Source organism: Myotis yumanensis, unplaced genomic scaffold (assembly GCF_028538775.1).
Source record: "Myotis yumanensis isolate MYYU_CA2020_CCGP unplaced genomic scaffold, mMyoYum1.0.hap1 SCAF_10, whole genome shotgun sequence".
Taxonomy (NCBI): Eukaryota; Metazoa; Chordata; class Mammalia; order Chiroptera; family Vespertilionidae; genus Myotis; species Myotis yumanensis.
In genome coordinates, this window is record NW_027223761.1 from 61258124 (window position 1) to 61280454 (window position 22331).

General features: G+C 40.3%; 1 protein-coding gene across 2 annotated transcripts in view; it reads right to left on the reverse strand.

The window, feature by feature from the left end:
• The window catches only part of NAALAD2 (N-acetylated alpha-linked acidic dipeptidase 2), a 45542-nt gene that overhangs the window by 20714 nt on the left and 2497 nt on the right, over nucleotides 1-22331 (reverse strand). For both annotated transcript variants that reach the window (XM_070425879.1, XM_070425880.1), the window contains exons 3-8: nucleotides 15991-16177; nucleotides 13317-13418; nucleotides 12509-12634; nucleotides 9687-9873; nucleotides 3053-3146; nucleotides 1968-2066 (exon numbers count right to left, since the gene is read on the reverse strand). In XM_070425879.1, the coding sequence (XP_070281980.1) occupies nucleotides 1968-2066; nucleotides 3053-3146; nucleotides 9687-9873; nucleotides 12509-12634; nucleotides 13317-13418; nucleotides 15991-16177 (795 nt within the window). The remainder of the gene's footprint in view (nucleotides 1-1967; nucleotides 2067-3052; nucleotides 3147-9686; nucleotides 9874-12508; nucleotides 12635-13316; nucleotides 13419-15990; nucleotides 16178-22331) is intronic.

Genomic DNA, 22331 nt, shown 5'->3' on the forward strand with positions numbered 1-22331 from the left:
TAATCCACATCCACTGAAATGCACAATCTCCCTAGTGAACTTGAACTGACTTCCCTTCCCCACTGTGAACGAAATCTGTTTTTCTGCTGTTAAGTACACTCCTTTCAGCATCCTGATGAGCTGACGTTTTGGTATGAACTTTGAATTCTCCTTTGAATCAGTTTTAACTCCTTTCAAGTTCCCTCATTGATTACATTCAATTTGGACACATGTTCATTTCATATCTGTGTAAGAATTGTGGTTTTACTTTTTCAAAAAAAAATCATTTTATCGTTTTTGGATCCCAATGTGATGCACAATGAATTCACCTGGAAGACCAGGTATGGGCAGCTTCAACCCAGACATGTCTTTGGCTCTCCGAAGTAAATCCAAGTAGCAATAGAGTTCTAATTTCGCTGACTGACCATACCTATAAATTTTTTTCTGCTGATTGTGTTTTGTTTGTTTCTAGTTTGTTTATGGCACATAAATTACTCCCCAGTGGCAGCTGTGGCTAGGAATTTGATTTCATGTCCTGTCATTTGGTAATCTCTGTAAATGGATTATTAGATAATCAAGATCTCTTTGGGTTGAGATCTGACAGCAAATGTGTTTTTTAGTAATTTTTTTTGTGTTTTTTTGTCCATTTTGAGCTCAAATCAATTAAAACTTCTGTGCCCATGTTGAAGGAGGTCAGCCTTTTGATATGTTGACCGGAGAATTTTTATGTTTTTGAGATTTCCCTTGAACTGTGACTAAAAATAGAACTAAAGCAACATCTTTTCTGCTTTCACTGTGGCTGTTTCTGTTTGTAAATTTAAAAGGCCTTTATTTTTCATTGTGTATGTTCTCTTACATCTGGGGGACATTAATAAATTAATAATAAAATCTTTATTTTTATATATCAAAGGAGCTCTGTTCAGATTGAGTTATAGAGATAAATAGCACTTATGTAAAAAATTCTAAACTGTCTACAAAACAAGGAAATTGAACTTCTAATACTTTGAAAGTTCGGAAATAAAAAGAATTAGCCCTGGCCTGGTAGCTCACTTGGTTAGAGCGTTGTCCCAATACGCCAAGGTCACGGGGTCAATCCCCAGTCAATGCACATAAAAGAAGCAACCAATTAAGCATACATAAATGGAACAACAAATTGATGTTTCTTTTTCCCCTCCTTTCTTTAAAATCAATAATAAATAAGAAATTACAGAAACTAAAAAACTAAGAATTCACACTATTAATGTAAATTCTTAGCAAACAAGACTGATTAATGATCTTGGTTTAATAAAATCAGCTTTATCTTCCCTGATTTATCACTGTGACATGGCCTTTTCTCTCTGCATTTCAGGCAAATCAGACTCCTTCACATCTGACCATGCCATGCTGTTCCACTGCTCTGTTCCAGCTGATCTCTCTCACTGGCAGTTCCTGCCTGTCTCGATTCAGTAGAAAATAAACTCTTTCTGTAAAATTAAGCTCAGTGAACACGTCCTCTTATCACTCCTCTGTACAACAGTGCTGTAATGTGTTAATAATAATTAAAATAAGTGTATTGAGCTCCACAATAGTTATGTGCTTGCCCATTTGATTCACTTAACTCACCCAGTAAGTGATCAGTAATGGCGCCTCTTTTCTCTTTTACTCCTCTCCCTTAAGTTAGCCTCGTGTTTCATACGTGTAACATTTTAAAAGTGATAGGGAAACTCTTTTAAAACTTTAAGTGAAAAGGAAAGTTAAAATAGTGAACCTATAACTCAAGAGTCTCCATTTTTGAGACTTTATGAAATAAATTTCTTCCACTACTGGAAGAAATTTGATACATGATTCTGTACGTATTTCTTAATTGATAGGAAATGATCAGTTGTTCATTATTTTGAAAAAATGAGGAAAAGAAGATAAGCAAAATATACCTGGTAGAACAGTTATCTTGACATTTTCCCATTAAACACAGAATGCGTTTCCAGGCTACTAAAATACAGTGAAATTACCTGAAAGAATCGTGCCCTGTGAAGCCCGGCCCGACATTGTAATCCACATTAAGACTTCCTTTCCAGCTGTCATCTGGTGAAGCCGTTCCTCCCATATGGCTGCCAGGAGAAAATGAAACACAGAAAAAGGCTGAGCATCACCATTTCTGAGAAAAAAATCATGAAGTGTGATAACGAGATACTCATTCATACACTTAACAGATACTTATTGAGCATTTACTAAGTGCCAGGTGCTGTCCAAACTCCCTTCCCTTGTGGAGCTGACATTCTAAGGAGAGTCATAACCGAGACACATAAGCAAAACATTTCATGTGTTAGTGATAAGAGCTAAGGAAAAATATATAGAGGAAAAGGAAAGCTGTGGCCTCCTTTTGACTATATTTATGTAGGGATGCATTAGGTCCAAGAAATCTTAAAAATATGAAATACATGACTGTGCTAAGAAGAAATTAATTTATAGAGAAGCCATTCATGTAGTAGGTATTCATAAAGCAATTATTAAGTGTTATTGATACAGGCTTTTAAAAATATATAGGCGATTTGAAAAGGAAAGGAGCATCAATTATAGAATACATATAATAGCAGCAAACATTAATATAATGTTTACCATATTTTAGATACTTTACATGCATGATCTTTTCTACTTCTTATAATAAGCCTATCAGGGAGGAACTATTTCTGTCCTCATTTTACAGATAAAGGAACTGAATCAAGAAAGATTGAGTAAATGGTCCAAGTTCACATATCCAAGTGGTGGGCAATATATTTTTAAAATGCAGGTCAAGTACAAATATCAAATGAATATTTAAGAAAATCCAACTGCTTCAAAAATCTCAAATCAGTATTTTTGTCTTTGGGCATAGTTTTGCTTTTGAGACTCATTTGTAGCAAAAGAGTAATGTTTTCTTAGGCACTAAACTGACCGCATTTATGGGGGTAGGGGAAAAGGTGCGCCCTCTTATTCTACTTCAGAAGCTATTTTGATCTGATACTTTTAACATAATGAGGTTACATTGATTTTAGAATATCAAATGAACACATTAGTGCAAACTATCTTGATCTCAAATCCAACAAGAAAACTGTACCGTAATAATATTTCTGCATCATTATATCCAATGGGATGTACAGGGATTTTGGGTATTCCTACTCCTTCTTCAACATCCAATCTAAAGGTGTACTCTGCAAAAATAAATTACATAAAATGAAAACAATTGAAGAATCTGAGCCAGGGGTATAAAAATAGTTTTTGTTACTATTGCAGATTTGCTATACATTTGACATTATATTCAAACAAGGCCCAGTGCACAAAAATTCGTGCACTTGGAGGGTCCCTCAGCCTGGCCTGCACCCTCTCGCAGTCCGGGACCCCTCAGGGGATGTCCATCTGCTGGCTTAGGCCTGCTCCCCCAGGGAACGGGCCTAACCTGTTAGATATCCTTAGCGCTGCCGCAGTGGCGGCTGGCCAGCCATGAGCCGGCTTCTGGGCTAGTGGAGCTCCCCCTGAGGAAGCGCACTCACCACTAGGGGGCAGCTCCTGCATTGAGCGTTTGCCCCCTGGTGTGTGCATCATAGCAACCCGTCATTCCTGGTCGTTCTGCTATTAGGGTCAATTTGCAATATTACTCTTTTATTATATAGGATTAAAGTTCTGCTCAAATCAATGACTGTTTTAACTAATATGATCTATTTAATTCAACAGTAAGAAATTAAACTGTTTACATTCTAATTTAAAAATCAATTATAGGTATTGCAGATTCCCAAACTTGTTTTGATATTTCACACAATTCTCCTGAATTTTACAAGCATATTTTATTTTCTCAAGGATATCCAGAATCCTCGGAGAAGCTTCAGTTAACCAGAAATCTAGAAAATGTGTCCGTATTCTGAAACTAGAAATAACTATAAAAAATTTAAAGGGAATTCAAGAGATCTTGGGAATAAGTGGTAAACATCTTATTCAAACATAATATTCTCATTAAAGAAAGGTTGAAACATATTATCAGGCTTAAAAACCTCCTTGGGACTTTGTCCACCAAAACAGAATTTTATAACACTGAAACACCTATTTTTAAAAAAGGTTTCAAAAAAATGACATCAGATTCTACCTTAAAAAACTAGAAAACAAAGATAAATTAAAAATCAGCAATAGGACAGGAAGATCAGTGCACAAATATAAGAAATAAGAAACAGAAAAATGATAGACGTTATCAATAAAACTCAAAGATAGTCCTTCGAGAAGATCAATAAAACTGATAAATAAATCTTTAGCAAGATGGATCAGGAAAAATGAAAAGTACTTAATTGCTCATATCAGGTATAAAGAGACTATCACTCTAGAACCTGCAAACAAAAAAAAAATAAGAATATTATGAACAACTCTATGCCCATAAATTCAATAACTTAGATGAAATGGACAAATATCCTTGAAGACACAAAACTATTAAAGCTCACTCAAGAATAAATAGATAACCTAAATAGCCATATATATATATTAAAGAAATTGAATTTGTAGTTAAAAGCATTTCTACAAACAAAACTTCAGGCCTGGTGGATCTACTGGGGAATTCTACCAAACATTCATAGACAAAATCAATTCAATTCTTATAAACTCTTGCATTTAAAAAAAAGAATATGAGATAGTCACCAACTCATTCCATGAGGACAACATTAGTGACAACAAAATGAGAACTGAGATATTACAAGAAAACGAAGCTATAAGCTGATATACCTCCTTCAGGACTACAGACTAATATTTCAACAAAATTTCAGCACAAATCCAGGAATATACCAATATATAAAAGGATAATGCAATGTGACCAACAAAGATGGAAAGGTTGGTTTAACATTAAAAAAACCAATCAATTTAACTTAAAGATAAATAGCTTATTTTTATTTCAATAGATGGAGTAAAAGCATTTGACAAAATCCAGCATACACTTCTAAATACATGTGTTAAGATAAAAACTCTTCCCACATTACCACAGAAGTAAACTTCCTTAATCTGACCAAAACAATCTGTAAAAAACATACAGCCCAAACGGTTTGGCTCAGTGGATAGAGCGTCGGCCTGCAGACTAAAGGATTCCAGGTTCGATTCCCGTCAAGGGCATATGCCCGGGTTGCGGGCTTGACCCCTCGCCCCCAGTATGGGGCGTGCAGGAGGCAGCCAATCAATGATTCTCTCTCATCATTGATGTTTCTATCTCTCTCCCTCTCTGAAATCAATGAAAAAAATATATTACAAACAAACAAACATCAAGGATGGTATCACACTTAACAGAGAAAGACTTCTTAAGGCAGGAACAAGGCACAGATATTTGTTGCAATAAATTTTTTAAAAAATATATTTTATTGATTTTACAGAGAAGAAGGGAGAGGGATAGAGAGTTAGAAACATCGATCAGCTGCCTCCTGCACACCCCCTACTGGGGATGTGCCCGCAACCAAGGTACATGCCCTTGACTGGAATCGAACCTGGGACCCTTCAATCTGCAGGCCTAAGTACTATCCACTCAGCCAAACCAGTCAGGGCAATAAATTTTTTCAATTAAGTACTAGAGGTATTAGCTAGTGCAATCTATAATAATAAAAGCATAATATGCTAATTAGACTGGATGGCCTGACGGCTGAACGACCTTCCGGACAACCTTCTGGACGAAGCTGGGGCTGCGAGAGCTGAGCCCCTTGCACGAATTTTATGCATCAGGCCTTTAGTAAGGCAATAAAAAGAAATAAAAGGCATCCAGATTGGAAACAAAATGTTTTTATTTGCAAGTGACATGATTATGTAAAAACTCTGATGGAATCTACAAAAACTCTATTAGTGAGTTTAACATGTTTGCAGGATACAATGTCAATGTATTTCTTCTAAAAATACAATAGTATTTCTATGTACCAGCAATATAGCTGGAAACTGAAATTTAAAATGTAATTTAAAGATAACAAAACTATAAAATGCTTATGGGTAAATGTGCAAATAAACATATATATAATGTACTAGTAAAGTGAAACTTTAAACATGCTGAGAGAAATTAAAGAATACCTAAATAAATGGAGAATTGTACCATGTTCAGGGATCTGAAGATTCAAATTAATATATATATATATATATATATATATATATATATACACACACACACACACACACACACACATCAATTCTCCTCAAACTGATCTATAGATTTAATTCAATGTCTTTCAACCTCCCAGGAGGCTTTTTTTGTGAAAATTGGTAAACTGGTTTTAAAATTCAAATGGAACTGACCTGGAATAGTCACAAAAACTTTGAAAAAGAAATGCAACTTGGAGAACTCACATTTCTATCTATATATATAAACAGGTAATATGCAAATTAGCCAGGCGTCACGACTGGCTCGAGGAGGCTGCATCACGAATGCTCAGGAGGAACTGTGCACGCAGATGGGTGGGAGGGGACTGCGTGCCGCCCCCAGTCCCAGCGGACACACATACACACCAGGGGTGCGGACGACGTGCTCCGAGCAGCTGCATGGTGTGGTTTGGAGCATGCCCACAGTGGGTGGTGGCAGTGGCCGGAGTGAAGCAGCCCCAGTCCTGGATGCCTGGCAGCAGCTGGAGCATAGCAGCCCAGGTCCTGGGTGCCGGAGGGAAACCGGTGCTGGCAGCCAGGGGAAGGAGGGCCTATTCTTGCATGAATCTTCGTGCATCGGGCCTCTAGTTAGAATATAATGTTAAAAGATTGATGATACTACGTGTTGGTACGGAGGTGGCAACCGGAGCACTCATACACTGCTGCTGGAATATAAAACGGTGCAACCACTTTGGAAAACAATTTAAAAGTTTCTTTAAATGCTAAATATACCTCTATCACATTACCCAGCCATTCCATTCCTATGTATTTTCTCAAGAGAAATGAAAGCATGCATACAAAGAGGCTTGTATACAACTCTTTAGAGCAGCTTTATGTATTACTAGAGGCCTGGTGCACAAAATTCATGCACGGATGCTGTCCTTAGGCCTGGCTGGCTATCAAAGCGTGAGCATCTGGCATGGAAGGGCAGGTCCCAGCTGACCTCTGGGCCCTGGGCAGCACCTGTGCCCACGTGTGCCCTCCTCCACCTAAGTCACAATGCCCGAGTCCCCACATGGAGATGTGGTGAACGTGACTGGACATCATGGGCCAGGGTGCAGCGTGGGCCTCTGGGCCACCCAGTGGTGCTACATGGAAGCTGGGCAGGCAGTGTGCTCTCTCCCAGCTGGCCTCGCAGACTGGCTCCTGTGCGAACCCACGGGGAGCCAGCCCACCCGCCCCCTGCGGTCCCAGCGGCTGTGGCCTGGCTCACCCGGAAAAGGCCGCGTGGGTGCAGGGTGGGCTCCTCCTGGGCACCTGGCACCTGCACATGAGGGCTTCCCTGGCACGCAAGCCCTGGTGTCCCAGGGGCGGGTAGCAGGGAAAGTGGGAGCAAGCTTGGCGGACACCCCACATTCTCACCACACCTCTGTCCCTGTCACCCCCACCCCCAGGTAGCTGGTAAGAGGTTGCAGAGTATTGCAGGCGCCTGCCATGTTCCTCACCGCCCCCTGGTGGTCAGCGCACATCATAGCAAGCGGTCGAACTCCCAGTCGTGGGGACAATTTGCATATTAGGCTTTTATTATATAGAATAGCCCCAAACTGCAAGCAATCCAAATTTTAATCAACAAGTAAATGAATAAACAAACTAGTATATCTATCTAATGGAATACTACTCAGCAAAAATGGAATGAATTATTGACATATATCAACAACATGGACCTCAAAATAAGTATGCTGACAGGAATCAGATCAGTGGTTGTGTAGGGGTTAGCAGGGAGGGGGCAGGAAGGGTTGAGAATGAGCGATTACAAAGAGATGAGAGTAGTCTGGCCGGTGGTTAAGTGTTGACCTACGAGCCAGGAGGTCAGGGCACATGCCCAAGTTTCGGGCTCGATTCCCCACTGTGGGATGTACAGGAGGCAGCAATCAATGATTCTATCTCTCTCTCCCTCTCCCTTCCTCTCTAAAATCAATGAAAATCCTATCTAATAAAAGAGAAACATGGTAATTAGCCGTACCTCCACTACCCTTCCCATTGGCTAATCAGAGCGATATGCAAATTAACTGCCAGCCAAGATGGCGGTTAACCGCCAACAAAGATGGTGGCTAATTTGCATACTGCAGGAAAGATGGGACAGCGCTATTCTGCCTGCCCCGCTGCTATCCGGGCCTGCTATCAGTGACCCTGATGGTGGGCGACCCCTGTGCAACCCAACCCAGGCTGGCGGGCGTGCCCCCAGCAATCTGCCACTGGCCAGGCCCCCAACCGGCTCTCCCTCGGGAGATCCCCCGGCACTGGCGGGGACTGCTGCCCATCAGCCAGTAGTCATGCTCCCAACAGGCCCTCCCGCCAGGGATGAGCAACCAGAGATCCCACAGCAGGAAAGGGCGGCCTGCAGCCAGCCCCTGTGTGCGCCTGCCCGTGGTATAGCAGCAGTGATCACGAAGCAGTATAGGGTGGCCTGCAGCCAGCCCCTGTGTGCGCCTGCCCGTGGGATCGCTGAGGTGATCACGAAGCAGTATAGGGCGGCCTGCAGCCAGCCCCTCTGTGCCCCTGCCTTTGGGATCGCTGCGGCGATCACGGAGCAGGATAGGGCGGCCTGCAGCCAGCCCCTGTGTGTGCCTGCCCGTGGGATCGCTGAGGTGATCATGGAGCAGGAAAGGGCGGCCTGCAGCCAGCCCCTGTGTGCGCCTGCCCATGGGATTGCTGCGGCGATCACGGAGCAGGATAGGGTGGCCTGCAGTCAGCACCTGTGTGCGCCTGCCTGCCCATAGGATTGCTCATGTGATCCCACAGCAGGATAGGGTTGCCTGCAGCCAGCTCCCCTGTGCGCCTGTCCCTGGGTAGCCCTGGGGATCCCACAGCAGGAAAGGGCGCCCCACCCTGGCCACAGCTCAAGAGAGAGTACAACATGCAGTGGAGGCCAGGAGCCTGAGAGATCAACAGAGAGGGGTGCCTGCTCCAAGCCTCTAGGGTGTGGCTGGGGGCAGGCCCCCAGCAGACAGACACACACACACACACACACACACACACACAAACACACACATGGGGACAGCTGCACCGAGCCTCTGCTACCAGACTGTGGCCATCAGTAGGACATCCACTGAGGGCTCCTGGACTGAGGGGCAGGCTTGGCTGAGGGAACCCCATCCCCCAGTGCACGAATTTTGTGCACCAGGGCTCTAGTATATTTATAAAAAAAGAGATGTGAGGAAACTTTTGGGTTATAAATACATTCATTAATTTGATTGTGGAGTTGGTTACATAGATGTCAAAACTTTTCACACTTTACACATTAAATACCACAAAAAAAGTCTCATTGGTATTTTTAAAAATAGAAATGTATGATCTAGAGAAGCATAAAATCACTAGGCAACTCTGAAACCCTACATCCTAGTTTGGATTTGAGGATCTGTGTTTCTGAACCTCCTCTCTACTAAAAGTAGGGAGAGAACTGAACTAACCTTCCTTTCTCCATGTCCACACCTCATGAAAATTTAAAACTAAAATAATACAGGGGAAATGCCTGAATTCCTAGCAAGAGCAATCCAAATTATTATTACACACAGCTTTAATGTTGTTCTGTAGATGCTTGCTTCTATGCCTTCTAAGGGCAAGTACTATTTTTGCAGAAACGGGTAGATCATGACAGGCTCATCCCTTACCTTTAGCTGGGTAGCCAGGAGTGAGCGGGTCACCAGCACCATTCAAATTTAACACGTTCCCTCTCTGGGCTGCAGTTCCAGGAAGGTTCCATCCTTTGGGATACGGCTGTACCTCAGGGGCAGAGTAGTCAGCTGGATCTGAGTACAAGATGATGCCTATGGCTCCTGCCGACATGGCATTGTTAACCTGCATGGGCAACGTGCAGTCCATGACGTAGAAACGGCAAATGATTGACTTGTTCACCTACGCGGAAATCACCTTAATAATGCAAGCAAATTCAGACACTGCTTTTTATCATGCTGTTACTCATTTAGTTCTCTTTGCCTTGAATATAAAGTTTCGGTAGGCCTAGCAACTCTCATTTATTCTACACAACTCCAAATCAGTTATCACTTCTGGAAAACATTCCTACTGTTCCTAAAACTGAAAAATTAATGTTTCCTGCCCTGGCTGGGTAGATCAGTTGGTTAAAGCATTGGCCCAACATGCCAAGGACTCGGTTTTGATCCCCAGTCAGGGCACATTTTACAAGAAAGAACCAATAGATGCATAAATAAGTGGAACAAGTAATCTATCTCTCTCTCTCTCTCTCTCTCTCTCTCTCTCTCTCTCTCTCTCTCCCCCTCCCTCCCATCCCCCCCTCATCTATCTCAATCTTTCAATCTTTCCCTCTTCCTCTCTATAAATAAATAAATAAATAAATAAATAAATAAATAAAGGAAAAGTTAAAATTAATGCCTCCCCTTTTCATACTTCTATATTTTGTACATATTTCTATTTTAGGATGGATGAAAGTATTTTAAGATCTTTTAAATATCTTTTCTCCCCTGGGTTAGCATTCTAAGAGGTTAGTGTTGTTATTAGCATTTCCATTCTATATATAAGAGAATACTGGCACAGAGGGTGTTTTTAAGAACTATCCACCCTCCAAAATCTGGCACATCATAGAATAACCACTCCCAATATGCGTGGAACTAAACTAACTTGAAATTATCTGCAGAATAGCCAAATTGTTTAAAAATTGGCCACAGTGTTTCTGTAAATGTTTTCCTAATTATCCAAACTGACCACGAATAAGAGAATATACCCTATAAGATACTAAATTATTCTTTCCCAGAAGTGTTGTAGCAAAAGGTAGATAACCATCAGTTTTGATCAACTAAAATGTTCAGAAAGCACTCATATATAATGTTAGAGAGAGCACAATCTGTTACAACTTTTCTGAAGGGTAATCTGATAGTGCGTATCAAACTTTTTAAACAATATACCGTATGAATCAGCCATTCAACTTCTAGGAATCAACACTACAAAAATATCTTCATACACATGTTCAAATACATGTTCACAATGGAATTATTTGTAATACTAACAAATTTAAGACGCCAAGCATCTGTCAACAGAGAAATAGTCAAATAAGTTGCTATCAATTCTGTGAAATATTATGTAGTCATCTAAAATAATGAGAAATTCGCTTGATAAACAGTTACATAGAAATTACTAAGTATGAGTCACTATCTGAAGCGCTTTCCTACACCAAGTCATTTAATCCGAACGAGGATTCTAGGAGTTCGGTACTATTGTTAGCGTTTCCATTTCATACCTGAGGAAACACTGGAACAGAAAGGTTAAGCAACTTGCTTACAGTAAAAGCCTTAGGGAATAGAAGTCCAGACTAAAGCAGAACCCAGGCTCTATGGATGTAGAATCCCATACACTAACCATGGAAGAATACCCACAAGTTATTGCTGAGGGAAAAAATAAAGTTACACAATGTATAGTGTCTGATGCCCTCTTTGTTAAAAAATTATATATGTAAAAATCATTATAGAGACATGTATTTATATTCATATTTCACAGAATTAGGTCTGGAAAGAGCTGTTAAAATTATGGCTGGGCAATGAAGTTGGGTAATACAGGAGAGCTTTTTGGGCTTTTTTGTTGTTGTTTTTCTTAATCCTCACCCAAGGATATTTTTTTCCCATTGATTTTCAGACAGAGTGGAAAGGGGAGGGTGGGGAGAGAGAAACATTGATGTGATAGAAAAACATAGATTGGTTGCCTCCTTCATGCGCCTCAACCAGGGTTGGAGAACAAACCCTCAAGGGAGGTACCTGCCCTTGACTGGGAATTGAACCCATGACCCTTCAGTCTGCCAGCCGATGCTCTAAACACTGAGCCAAACTGATCAGGGCAAGCTTTTTTAAAAAAATCATATAAATGTCCTTCAATCAAATAAAAGAGCAAATATTGCATGGCCAGTGGGGCTCAGTAGTTGTGCATCGACCCATGCACCAAGAGGTCTCCAGTTCAATTCCCAGTCTGGGCACATACCCAATTTGCAGGCTCAAGTCCCAGTAGGGGGCATGCAGGAGGCAGCCAATCAATGTTGATGCATTGATATTTCTCTCTCTTCCTCTCTAAAAGCAATAAACACATTTTTTAAGAAGAGGGGGAAAAGCAAATATTGCTTTGGTAATAAAATTATTGAAAATAATTTCCCTTTCTAGATATATGAGATAACATAAAAACAGGGTTTTCTGTGTAACCATGGAAATAGTATATATATATATATATATATATATACACACACACACACATATATTTGTATATATACTAGTATATATATACACACACACATTCATAAAACAGGATTTTCTGTGCAACCATGGAAATAGCTATATATATATGCCTATATATATATATATATATTTACAAAGCAATTTTGGAAACAATATAAGATGTTCATTTACATCTACAGAATATATCTTATCTTCTTCACTCTAGGACCTCTAGGACTCTAGGAAAACAAACAACACAGTACTTTATTTCCTCTGAAGATCTTCCCATATCTGGCAATAACAATCTTTCCCGTGCAGTTGATGCCCATTTCTCTTTCTAGTTTGAAAAAATCTTCAGTACGAGCGTAGTTTACATATACAAGATCTCCCTGCAGGAGAAACAAAAAAAGAAAAACAATACATACCACTGTTATAATTAAAGAGAAAACCGGAGAATAAGTTTGCTCCACAACACTGCATCATCAAATGCTGTCTCTCCTGCTTGGGCTCAATAGATAGGTCCATGCTAATTCTATAGAAGTAGAAAAATATTTCAATATGCTCAAAAGTTTTTAAAAAATGACAATATGTAAAACATTTTAAACCATGTATCCTACTTTGAAGAAACTACCAGCGTACATTGAGTCGTGGGAAGTAGGATTAAATAAAAGTCATTTTAAAATCCCAGCTATGTTTAATTTCCAACTATGGAGTTCATCTTAAAATGTCTATTGTCTGATCTATAAAATCACATCTATAATTCTGTAACAAAGTCAGGCTATGAACAAAGAAAAAAACTTGTAAAAACATCTATTGCTCTTGCTGAATTAAAGGCATGTTCAACATTTCTTTATTTCAAAAAAGTGGCATTTGGTCCATCAGGGTCTCATTTTTGTGTTATTTATTTTCTTTCTTTTTTTTATTTTTTATTTAGGAAGTGTGTGAATAGCACTGAACCTCAACGATCAGCATGCATGGTCCTCCTAATCTCTTCGGATTAGTCCTCCACATAGGTTTTGTATAACAAAAGAAGTTTTAAAGAGTTGGATAAGAAAATGCCTTTTATTTTACCTCTGGCGTGCCTCGGGCTGAGAAAGCATTATATGGCGGTACAATATCTGTAACATTCTCATATCCATCTGGTGGCGGCTCAAGGTATGATGTTTTAAAAATCTAGCAAGCAATGAAACACATGACATTAGAAAGAAACTTTCTAGATTGCTATTAAGGAATAATGCATCTTGCCCCAAGTATACACTTAAGATTAAGCATCCTGAAACTGGGTTCTGTAATTCAACAGATAAATTCCACTGGCAACAAGGAGAAAGAGCCTTATCATCGTTATTGTCTTCAAAATCATGGAAACTTCTACACATGCATGCAATTTGGAGTAACTAAAAGTTCCCACGTGATGTATAAAACAGGCTTCGAAGGTGGCACTCTCATGATTCTCCTATTCCTTTCAGCTTGTCTCTCATCTGTATTTAAATAATGTTTCCCTGTGTTTTGTCTGCAGTACAGTGCTAGCCTCATTCCATACTCCCTTCCTGGGAGGTTTCATTGACTTAAAATTTTACCCATACCTAATATGCTTATGATGCCCGGCCTTCCAGACATGTATTTAATGGTTTCACTGACTGAGGTTGAAGACCTCGCTCTTTAGGACAGTGTATAAGCCCTTCCATGACCTGCTCCCAAAACATATATAGTTGGCCCTTGAACAACACAAGTTTGAACTGCAAGGGACCACTTATAAGCAGAAAATTTTCAATAAATATGTACAATACAGTAAATGTAATTTCTCTTATGATTTGCATAACTTTTTTCTAGCTTACTTTATTGTAAGAATCCTATATAATAAAAGGGTAATGTGCAAATGGACCCTAACAGGAGAATGACTGGTTGTATGATGCACACTGACCACCAGGGGGCAGACGCTCAATGCAGAAGCTGCCTCCCAGTGGTCATTGTGCTTCCATAGTGCCGCTCAGCCAGAAGCTGGCTCATGGCTAGCCAGCACAGCGGCAGTGATGGGAGCCTTCCCCGCCTCCTCTGCAGCACTAAGGAGGAGGGCTCCTGGGCTGCCAGAGGATGTCTGAGTGCCAGCTTAGGCCCGCTCCCTCAGGGAGCGGGCCTGAGCTGGCAGGTGGACATCCTCCAAGGGGTCCCCAACTGTGAGAGGGCACAGGCCGGGTTGAGGGACCCCGAGTACATGAATTTTCATGCACTGGGACTCTAGTATAGTATATAATACGTATAACATACAAAATATGCATTAATTGACTGCTTATGTTACCAATAGGCTTCCTGTCAACAGTAGGCTATTTGTAAAGTTTTAGGGAATCAAAGGTTATTCATGGATTGTAGGTCGGTGCTCCTCACCCCATGTTGTTCAAGAGTCAACTGTATACTGATTTCTCTCTTATTGTGGCTCGCTTTATTTTTTTTCATGGCTCACTTTATATTTTACACTCTTGAAATACAGAAAATCTTTAAATTCCCCAATAATATGAAATTAGTACATCTCCAGTTTTGCCAATATTTTCTCTTCTGCGTAGAATTCTCTTATCTTGCTTTATTATATGATTAATTAAACCTTAGAGCCCTAACCGATTTGGCTCAGTGGATAGAGCATCAGCTTGCAGACTCAAGGGTCCCAGGTTCGATTCCAGTCAAGGACATGTACCTTGGTTGTGGGTACATACCCAGTAGAGGGTGTGCAAGAGGCAGCTGATTGATGTTTCTAAACCTCTATCCCTCTCCCTTCCTCTCTGTAAAAAATCAATAAAATGTATTTTTTAAAAAACCTTTAGAATCTTCATGACTCACACATCAACTCTTTTGGGAAGCCTTCTATGACTTACAGGTAGGTATGAACAAAAAAGGGGGTTCTATGGAAAGTAACCTTACAGGATGATCTGATCATAAATTCCTAACCGGGCAGGTCATGATGGTAGTCACACCCTAAACATATAACATTTGTTGATTTCTTTTAAAAAGTTTATTATCACACATTTGTAATACCTTAACCAATAAAGAAATCTTTTAAAAAAGCTTATTATCCCATTTAAGTACAATGCTCATTTACATATTTCTCCATAATTGTCTTTTGTAAAAATAGACATATAACTTTTTAGTAAAAGGTTGACCTTTGCCTTAAGCAAGCACCGTCCATTGTTTCTGTGCATTTAGGTTAACACACCTTTGAAATAACCACCCTCAAGAGAGCTCATCATCTTGTTAATTATCCTATAATTCAATCCCCACTTTGTTTTCTCACACCTCCATGTGATCTTCCTATGTTCCCTCCTTAATTTCAAATGCATAAAAAGTTGCAACCAGGCATATGACATCAGTTGGACTCAAATAAACTTGTATAACAATTTTCTACAGGTTTGGATGTTCTTACATCAATACTGGGCCACGTGACCCTTTTCATTGTAGATAAAGAACCCAATCAAACTCTTCAGAGCACTTACCACGTTGATTTGAAATGATGTGTTCTAATGTCTGCCTGACCTTATGTAGCAACAGAACCATGCCCTAGTCTGCATTCTGGTCACCGGACCTAGCACTGTGCCTGGCACACAGTAAACACCGAATAATTAGTTTGCAACTTAACTTTTCTAGAAAACATGAGTCCCAGTGCACTATTAACAACTTGATCTTTACTTGACCCTAAATTCCAATTCATGTGAAAAGGTGGAGTTGTAAAGTATGAGAAGTACCAACAATTTTACATCACCTCAATGCCATGTTCATCCACAATTGATATATAATTGGCATTTGTCTCATTAGGGTAAGACAGGAGAACATCATAATGAACCAACTTGGCAGAGTCCAGTCCAAATTTCTTCCACTGGGTTTGGATTTTCTTGGCAAGCAGCAAATTTTGTTCTGTTCCAGCCAGATGAGGGAGCTTTGTAAACGAACTAAAATGAAAAGGGAACACAAGGGGGAGTTAGTGACTGCTCTTTTCAGATGATGTGCCTAAGAACTATTCCAGATGCGTGACTCAGACTGTAGGCATTAACTTATCATTTCTGTATCAGAGAGAAATAAAAAACCCATCGAGCATTACCCATTTCTCGATGTGCCAGTGAGGGGGAGGAGAGATGGCGACCTCAAAATGAGCCTTTTGGGGTACTGATTATTTTAAGCTGGTTATTTCCAAGAAATAAACATCTCAGAAAAAAAATCTTTGACCTTTCCCTCTACTGCCTGAAAGGAATTTAAATGGAGAACCTGCATCAGAAAGGGAGATATCATCACAGGTAACTATAGTGTGCTATGAGCCAAATCTGATAGACAGGAAGGAATCTAGCAAGGCCCATTTGATCAAAGTCCTCTCTGTGTGCCGTTGTTTAAAATACGTATTTACCAATAAATACAGGTGACTCGCTATCATGGCCTTTGAAGTCCCATGTGATTTGCATTCCTGCCCTTTGAAGTCCCAAACCCCAAATGCCCTTCCCTTTAGCTCCAGGTGCAATACCAGCCTGAACTGCGGGGTCTGTCCTCCGGCCCCATATTCTTATGGGACCCCCGTGTATACATATGCAATAAATTTGGTTATTTTCTCCTGTTAACCCATCTTATGTTAGTTTATCAGTCCATCCAGAAGACCTTGGAGGAAAGGTAGGAGGAAAATTTATTTTTCTGCCCCACTCCAGTCTGTTTCTTTTTAAAATGTGTTTCTATTGATTTCAGAGAGAGGAAGGGAGAGGGAGAGAGAGACAGAAACATCAATAATGAGAATCACTGATCGGCTGCCTCCTGCACGCCTCCTACTGGGGATCAAGTGGAAACCTGGGCATGTGCCCTGACTGGGAATCGAAGCATGATCTCCTGGTGGAGCCACACCAGATGGCTGCTCCACCCCAGTTTTTAAAAGTTTGTGTGTAGCTACAGGTTTCACATCATGCTCCCCTGGAAAAGAACACATTTCATGGTAAACACATACAATCAGTAGACGCTCAGATGAGAACTCACCCTAGACAAACATCACACCTCTATACCAGTGGCGTGCCTTCTTGCTGCTCATCAGTAAGCCAGGACATTTTGGGCCAGTTGGGCAAGTCTATTTAACACTATATATATTTACATACTGGTGCTTTATCATTTTGTATGAAATTGTTTATTTATCTCACTAAAGAGAAAGTCCCTCCTACTTAATTCCTGCCTGTGACCTAAGGATTATACAACAGAGGCTCGTTTAATTGAGTTTGGGCAATGTTCCCTTGGTTCTGAGTTTAAATGATTGGGAACCTTCACGTGGCCTCACAAATGTAGTTCTTAATGAGATATATTTTGCTTGAGGTAAGTAATATTTTAAAACTATTTCCCAAACCCCTTTCCCCATCAGAACAATAATACGTTCGTAAGTTGGTTTTTTAGTCAACCAGAGGACAACCAAAAAAGGAAAATTGACATTTATTGAAAACTTACCAAATGCCAGGAACTATATGCCAGGTACTTGCACATGGGTTACCTCATTGAATTCTCACAATTCCTCTTCTATTGTTCCCATTTTGAAAATGAGGAACCCTGGCCAGTGTGGTTAGACTGTTGGCCTTTAGATTTAAGGGTTGTGGGTTTGATTCCTGGTCAAGGGCACATACCTGGGGTGCAGTTTCGATCCCCAGCCTTGGTTGGGGGCACGTATGGGAGGCAACCAATTGATGTGTCTCTATCACATCAATGATGTTTCAGTCATGCGCTCTTTCTCTCTCCTCCCTCTCCCATCCTCCCTACACTTACTCCCTCTAAAAAAAAAAAAAAGAAGAAGAAGAAAGGAAGAAAGAAAGAAAAGATACTAAAATATTCCTTTAAGAGATATCAGATACAAAGGAACTGGGATCAAATGGCCCCCAAATCTCAACAGCAATCTTGAAGGCTAGAAAACACTGAAGCCATGAGTTCAAATTTCTGAGAGTAAATGTACCACAGCTTTCTTATCCATTCATTTACTGATGGACACAAACTAGATCACCAACTTGCACCATACACAAGAAAAAACTCAAAATGGATTCGACTTCAATGTAGTCATGAAAACATAAAAATCCTAGAAGAAAACATAGGTAGTAAAGTCTCAGACATTTCTTGTAGCAATATTTTTTCTGACATATCTCCTCTGGCAAGGGAAACAAAGGAAAAGAAAATAAGCAAATGGGACCACACAAAAATAAAAAGCTTTTGCACCATCAACAAAATGAAAAGACAACCCACTGAAAGGGAGAACATATTTACCAATGATACATCAGATAAGGGGTTAATATCCAAAATTTATAAAGAACTTATACAACTCAACACCAGGAAGACAAATAATCCAATTTAAAAATGGGCAAAGGACCTGAATAGACACTTCTCCAAAGAGGACTTATAGATGGCCAGCAGACATAAGAAAAGATGTTCAAGGTCATCACAGAAATCCAAATGAAAACCACAATGAGATATCACCTCAAGCCCGTCAGAGTGGCCGTCATCAATAAATGAACAAACACGTGTTGGCGAGGATGTGGAGAAAAGAGAACTCTCATGCGCTGTTGGTGGGAATGCAGATTGATGCAGCCACTATGGAAATAGTATGGAGTTTCCTAGAAGGTACATTTTAATTGTAAAGAAAATGGTAGGTTAAAAATAAGTGGATGAAAGAAGACATACCATGTAAATATAACATAAGAAGGTTGATGTGGCTATATTTATACCAAATAAAATAGATTTAAAGTTAGGCATTATTACCAAAGATAAAGAAGGACATTTCATAAAGAAAAAGGGTCGTTCTATCTTGAGGCCATAACAAATTATAGTGTATATACCTCATAAATGAGCCTCATCATATATAAATTAACAATTTACAGAATTAGAAAGAACAGATAATTTCACATTCCCATAGGAGACTGGAAAGTCATTCCTGATAGAATTTGGATCCCTACCCCAAATCATTAAAGAAATAAAAGAATTGCTAACCAGCTAAAGAAGAAATATCATAAGATCATATAAGCTGAAGCAGATAAACCATGTGACAATATTTAATACTCATTCATGATTTTAAAAAAAAGAAACAAGAAAACTTCTGCCATGGCTGGATAGCTCAATTGCTTAGAGCATTGTACCAATATGCCAAGGTTGAGGGCTTGGTCCCTGGTTAGGGCACATAAAAGAATCAACCAATGAGTGCATAAATAAGGGAAACAACAAATCAATGTCTCTCTCTTGCTCTCTTTCTCCTTCTTTCTCCCTTCTCTCTCTCTCTCTCTCTCTCAAAAAAAATCAATAAATAAAATTTTAAAAATTTTCTTAGCAATGTTGGGATAGAGCCGAGTTTCCTGAACTCGATAAAAAGCATCCACAAAAAACTACAGATAACATCATAAAACTCTGAATTTAATAGTAAAACTCTGAGTACTTTCCCCCAAGATTTAGAAACAGGGGAAGGATGTTGGCTCTCATCACTTTTATTCAACCCAGTACTGGAATTTCAGTCAGTGTGCGCGCGCACGCACACACACACACACACACACACACACACACACAAACAAAGACCAAAAAGAAGGGAGAGAAGGAGGAGGAGGAGGAAAAGGCATACAGTCAGTGTACTGGGGAAAGTAGACACATAGGTTAATAGAACAAATAGAAACCCAGAAATAGACTCGCATAAATATATTCAACTAATTTTTGAAAAAGGCGCAAAAGTGATTAAATGGCAGAAGGATAGCATTTCAACAAATGGTGCTGGAAACATTGGACATCCATAGGCAGAAGAATAGACCTCATCAAACATTGTACCATATGTAGAAATTAACTCTAGATGAATCACAATGTGGGGGTGGAGGGGTGGGGAAAGGGGAAAAGGGATCTAGGGCTACTCACTTGAACCTAAAAGCATGATCCATAAAAGGAAAAACTGATAAACTGGATAAACTAAACCTCATTAAAATTAAAACTTTCTGATCTGCAAATGCCCCATCTATACTAATAAAAGAGTAATATGCTAATTAGACCGGGAGACCTTCTGGAGACCTTCCAGACAAAGCCAGGGGCTTGGCCAGCCTGCAAACTGCACCCAGGCATTCGCCCAGGCTGCCCCGCCCCCAGCAGCGACCCCCACTCGGATGGGGGCATGGTAGGCCTGCAAATGGCCCTCAGCCCCTCACCCTGCCCAGCTCCACCCCCAACAGATACCCCTCCACCCCAATGGGAGCATGGTCAGCCTGCAAACTGCCCTAGCCCCTCTCCCAGGCTGGTCCTGCCCCCCAAGGGAACCCCCACCCTGATCCGGGACCCCCTTCAGGGCAGACCAGCTGGCCCCCACCTGTGCAACAGGCCTCTATCTATACTAATAAAAGGGTAATATGCACATTAGACCGGACATCCTTCCAGACAAAGCCATGGTGGTGGGGCCAAGGCAGAGGTAGTTAGGGGGGATTAGGCCAGCAGGGAGAGCAATTAGGGGGATCAGGCCAGCAGGGGAGGGCAGTTAGGGGGATCAGGCTGGTGAGTGGTTACAAGCCAGTGGTCTTGGGATTTCGAGAGGGATGTCCGACTGCTGGCAGTCGGACATCCCCCGAGGGGTCCCGGATTAGAGAGGGTGCAGGCTGGGCTGAGGGACAACCCCCTTCCGTGCACAAATTTCATGCACCGAGCCTCTAGTTAATTATGAAAGACTGGTAAAATATATATACACACCACAAAGCTTACAAAAGAATTGTATCTGGAAAATGTAAGAACTCTCAAAACTCAAAAGAAAAAAACAAACACGAACTTGCTGGAAATAGGCAAAAGACAGGAACAGAAATTTTAGTGAAGAGCATATACAGATGGTGAATAAGTACAGGAAAAGAGGTTCAATATAATTAATTAGCCACTTGGGGAATGATAATTAAAACCACAGTGAGGTATCACTGTGCACGTGTCAGAATGAGGAAAATTTAAAATAGAGACAACACTAATGGAGAATATAGAGTGCTAGGCCGTGTTCTACAGGAGTTTGGCAGACCCTTCTAAAACTAGAAATTTTCACCCTGTGCATTTGTCTCAGAGAAATGATAGCCTATGGCAGTGATGGCGAACCTATGACTCATTTTTTGTGTTGATTTTTCTTTGTTAAATGGCATTTAAATATATAAAATAAATATCAAAAATATAAATCTTTGTTTTACTATGGTTGCAAATATCAAAAAATTTCTATAGCCCTAACCAGTTTGGCTCAGTGGATAGAGCGTCAGCCTGCGGACTGAAGGGTCCCAGGTTTGATTCCAGTCAAGGGCATGTACCTGGGTTGCGGGCACATCCCCAGTGGGAGATGTGCAGGAGGCAGCTGGTCGATGTTTCTCTCTCATCGATGATTCCAGGTCTCTATCCCTCTCCCTTCCTCTCTGTAAAAAAAATCAATAAAATATATTTTAAAAAAATTTTCTATATGTGACACGGCACCAGAGTTAAGTTAGGGTTTTTCAAAATGCTGACACGCTGAGCTCAAAAGGTTCACCATCACTGGCTTATGGTTACATAAAACCTGTACACAAATGTTAATACCCCAAAACTGACGGAAATGGCAGTGTCCCTCAATGAGTGAAAAGTTAAACTGTGGGGCAACCCTCAAGATAAATGAATGGATTGACTAGGCTTTTTTTTTTTTTTTTTGGTAGATATTGAGAAGTTGATTTGAAATTTATTTGGAATGCTGTCTACAAGAGACCCACATCAAAACAAAAGATACACATAGGATGAGAGTGAAGGGATGGAAAAATAATTTTCCATGGAAAAGAAAAAAAGCTGGAGTAGCAATACTCATGTCTGACAAAATAGACTTTAAAATGAAGGCCATCTTAAGAGACAACAAAGGTCACTACATAATAATAAAGGGATCGATCTAACAAGAGGATACAACCCCGGTAAACATATATGCACCCAATATAGGAGCACCTAAATATATATATATGAAACTTCTAGAGGACTTTAACAGAGAGAAAGACAACAATACAGTCATAGAAGAGGACTTTAACACCCCTCTGACTTCACTGGATAGATCTTCCAGACAAAAACTTAACAAGGAAACAGACTCTAAAGGACATACTGGATGAG